General features: G+C 29.4%; 1 protein-coding gene across 1 annotated transcript; it reads left to right on the top strand.

Moving 5' to 3' along the window:
- Positions 1 to 2199: 2199 nt before the first annotated feature.
- On the top strand, positions 2200 to 2949 carry LOC108560747 (ADP-ribosylation factor-like protein 5A; the record flags this gene model as incomplete). Its single annotated transcript, XM_017918413.1, has 2 exons — positions 2200 to 2435; positions 2498 to 2949. Coding segments are annotated over 2 exons (285 nt in total), but the record flags the coding sequence as incomplete, so codon positions are not given.
- Between the last annotated feature and the right edge of the window lie 1086 nt (positions 2950 to 4035).

The raw sequence follows: 4035 nt of genomic DNA on the forward strand, positions 1-4035 counted from the left end.
TATTAACTAACGACTAACGTTTTTCTATATTGTAGCATTATTTTACATGAGAAGTAAAAATATAATATTGATTAACTGATGTTTACACTTTAAATTGATATAATTAGAGATGAAAAACAAATTAACGTAATTATAGATATTAATTCCCAAAGCGAAGTATTGTAAGCGGAAATTCCAAATTATTCCTTCTTTGTTTCATGAGTTGTTTAGCTCACCTTAATGTATAATGCATAATCATTATTGGAAATTACTAATTTCTTCATTTATATCCGTCCTTCGTAAATTTGGAACTTATTATTTTCATAAACATAAATTCGGGAATTACAAATTTAGGAATTTTGGATAATTTATTGTATACATAAATAATATATATATAAATAATATATATATAAAAATTGGTTTCTGATATTATTTTTATTATTTAATTTTTAATATTTCTAAATAGCTTTTCTAATACAAAATTGAAAATATTGTGTTATAAAACAAAGTATTTTTAGTAAAAGTAACAAGGCCAAGCTTGAATGTATGTATAAATATATTTGAAAAAATTTATAATTTATTCTCGTTTCATATAATACAAAGTAAATCATATACAGAAAATGTGGGTGTACAAAAATCAAGTTATAAGATACATAAATATTACTATTAAATTTATCCTTACAAATTCCTGCACAAAAATAGAAACAGCCTTAAATGAAAATATTCTTAATAGATATAAATATATAAGAATCAAGTAAATAAGGGAATTTCGAGAAGAAAGACCACGGTCGGTTTTCTCCAAATTGGATCCAATTTAAATAATAAGGGAATACTAGTTAATAATATATAAGTTTCACAATTTACATTTTTTTTAATGAAAATTACGTAACTGAGAACTAATTAAAAGTTTTATAATATAATTGTTACATATAAATATAATATCATAATTGTGATGCAGAAACTTTATAGATAACTGTATACGAGTACATGGCATGCACATTCATTTACAAAGAATATCACTAATTACAATGAATTTAGAAGACTCATTGTTAATGTACACCACACCATAAGCGACATCGTAATCATCACCAGGATTGAGACTAACTGAATTGACATATGCACACTTTGATATCACGTGTACATGATAATTAGCACATATTTAGATTAAGTCTTTGTGAGCAGTATAGTTCAGGCTGTTTGTTCAATTACTTAAGAAATGACGTTTATTTATATTATAAATAATTGTACACATAAATATTATGTCAAAAAGCAAAAGATTTGACTATTTCAATTTACGTCTACGAACCAATCATCAGATTACGCGGCCGATTATGGACAGTAGTTGTAAATCGCGTTGATTGTTCAACGGTCGGGCAGAAAACAAAAGTTCGAATTGAAACTTAAATGAACTGAAACTGTTTCCTCTTTCAAATTTCACGCCTAATTGACGGAACACACTCGAGGTTCTCATTTGAAAAGTTACATAAGTGGAACGGCTTAATTTCGTGTTCGCCTCGCCAACACGAGTTTTCAGTTCCATTGCTTTCAGTCATTATGCAATCGCCGGAGATGTTTTTTTCCTTCTTCTCGTTTTAACTTCTGGTCACCGCATTTGCATAGATTTGCATACCGGTAATCGCAGTATGGAATATACTCGGTCGCCTTAATTTGGCTGGTTTCCATTTTCCGTGTACAATAATGGGTATGTTGTGATAATATTGATTTATGCTTTAATCCTGTTCGTAAATACTCAATTATCGAGTGATTAGATTGGGATGAGGAAAATATTGTTGATAAATCTATTATTATCAATATAAAAGTTTTAGTTTTATTTTATTGTGTATAATAATAAATTATATTTTATATTTGATAATTTTTCACTAAAAAATGCCTTTAAATTATGTATCTCAAAATCATGTATGTATTTCGAAAGTGCATTTAATGCATATGAGTATTTACGTAAATTCTGCACTATTACGAAACGAAGAATTTAAATTGAAAGTATAGGAAACATAATTGGGAATTATCGATTTTATAATCAGTCTTTAAAATATATTCAAAAGCATTTTCGCGTCCATTTCTCACGTTCCATTTATTTATTTGCCGTTTAACTGAAGACTTAGAAATATGTGCGTAGCGCAGATGTTATTACGGTGTTTATTTGATCATTATGTGGCATATGCTTCCTTTAATAACACTATAATTTATTTGCTTTTCCAGTTTGTCATCGTGGTGATAGATTCTACGGACAAAGAGCGATTGAGTATGATAAGGGAGGAACTGTGCAAGATGCTTTCCAACGAGGAACTGTCGAAGGCTGGAGTGTTGATCTACGCCAATAAACAGGATCTGAAAGGTTCGATGTCGGCCTCCGAGATATCCAGGGAATTAAATTTGACGTCTATCAAGCAGCAACAGTGGCATATTCAGTCCTGCTGTGCGTTAACCGGAGAAGGGTAAATTTGATCCAATTTTGTGCGTAATTCATCATTAACTTTCCCCTTTTTTTTTCTTGTAGACTGTACCAGGGGTTGGAGTGGATCGTGAGCAGACTTAAAAAGAAATGACTAATCCTACAAAACATGTCTTCGTATGTGTGTGTAAAAGCGAATTGATGAATGGGTTACCTATAATAATAATAAAGAAGATGTCTCATATTGAGAATAATTCGGTTGTGTTTAAAGATGAATCCATTTGAGGGAAAACTAAATGTATTTTTTTTATATGTTGTTATTATTATTTTCTTTTTCTTTCTAAAACTAAATCTTCTACAATGACATTCGAGCCATTTTTATAGCTTTGTAAATATTCCAAAATACAACAACAACCACAAAAAACTTACAAGACTATAACCGATTACATTCTGTTATAATGAAATTTATTATTCTCTCGTGTTCCTGTTTTTAATTCATTTATGTTATGATGGTCTACCTACTACTAATTCAATCAAAATAAAATGGATCCATATGATTATGTTGTCTTTATGTGTATATATTTAAATTAATAAATTAATCATACATTTTCTAAAACAATTTTTATTCACTTATTTTAATAAAAAAAAGTACTTATTTGTAAATCCTTAACATTAAACAACTTCACTTCCTATCTCCTGATAGCAATCACTATAATGATTTTTTTCTTCAAAGAGTCTGCAATTATTTCACATAATTATTAAACATATTTGTGTTAAAATATCAACAGTTTGTATATAAATTATACAACATTTTAAATCAAATCTTATGTACTTCGATATATTATTTTCAGTTATCGATTAAAAAATTAATAATACCTATCAAATAATTTATTTGTTGTTCTTGTACTCCTAATCACTACTCCCACCCCGTATTTAGAAATAAAAATTGTTGTTCTGGTGACCCCTCTGCCTGCCTATTTTGGTGATCTGGATCTGCTTGAACATTTTGTATAATTTGATATGGTCGATCTCTTGTTTCTACTGCTTGTTTTTTTTATTTGACCAATAATTTGGGCAACTTTAGCAGAACTTGCTTGAGGTGAATGATTGTGACCGACAAATTTACGAATGTGATGTTGTCCATTCACATTGTGGTCACTCTGCCCTTGCAGATCGTTGCTTTTATTTTCTCGCAGCACCAATAAAAAATGTTCTTCCGGTTTCTCTCCTTCCCCATTAAATATCCACGTGCACAAATTTTATCACTTATTTTTTGTGACGGAATTATTTCACAAATATCAATTTTTACAAATCTTGATGAGTCGAAGTGTCGTGTTGTGTCTCGGCGATGGGACACTGCTCATCATTGACTACTTACGAAGTAAATTATTATTATTACGGGGTTGGAGATGTGTTTAGGAGTAGAGCTTTGTTTATAATGATGATTAAGCGTTTTCACGAAATTCGGAGTATTAAAAAATGTATTCGATTGTTTACGCTTAGTTTCTTTCTTTGTTTTTGGTTATACGATAAGTTCAAGTTATAAAAATGTTATTGTAGAAATTTTAATAATAAAAGATACTGCCGGGATTTCGATTGTCACCGATAAGTAACATAAACAAATGGAATAAACTCCCTTCACC

The sequence above is a fragment of the Nicrophorus vespilloides genome, unplaced genomic scaffold, assembly GCF_001412225.1.
Source record: "Nicrophorus vespilloides isolate i.1.1-1 unplaced genomic scaffold, Nicve_v1.0, whole genome shotgun sequence".
Classification (NCBI taxonomy): domain Eukaryota; kingdom Metazoa; phylum Arthropoda; class Insecta; order Coleoptera; family Silphidae; genus Nicrophorus; species Nicrophorus vespilloides.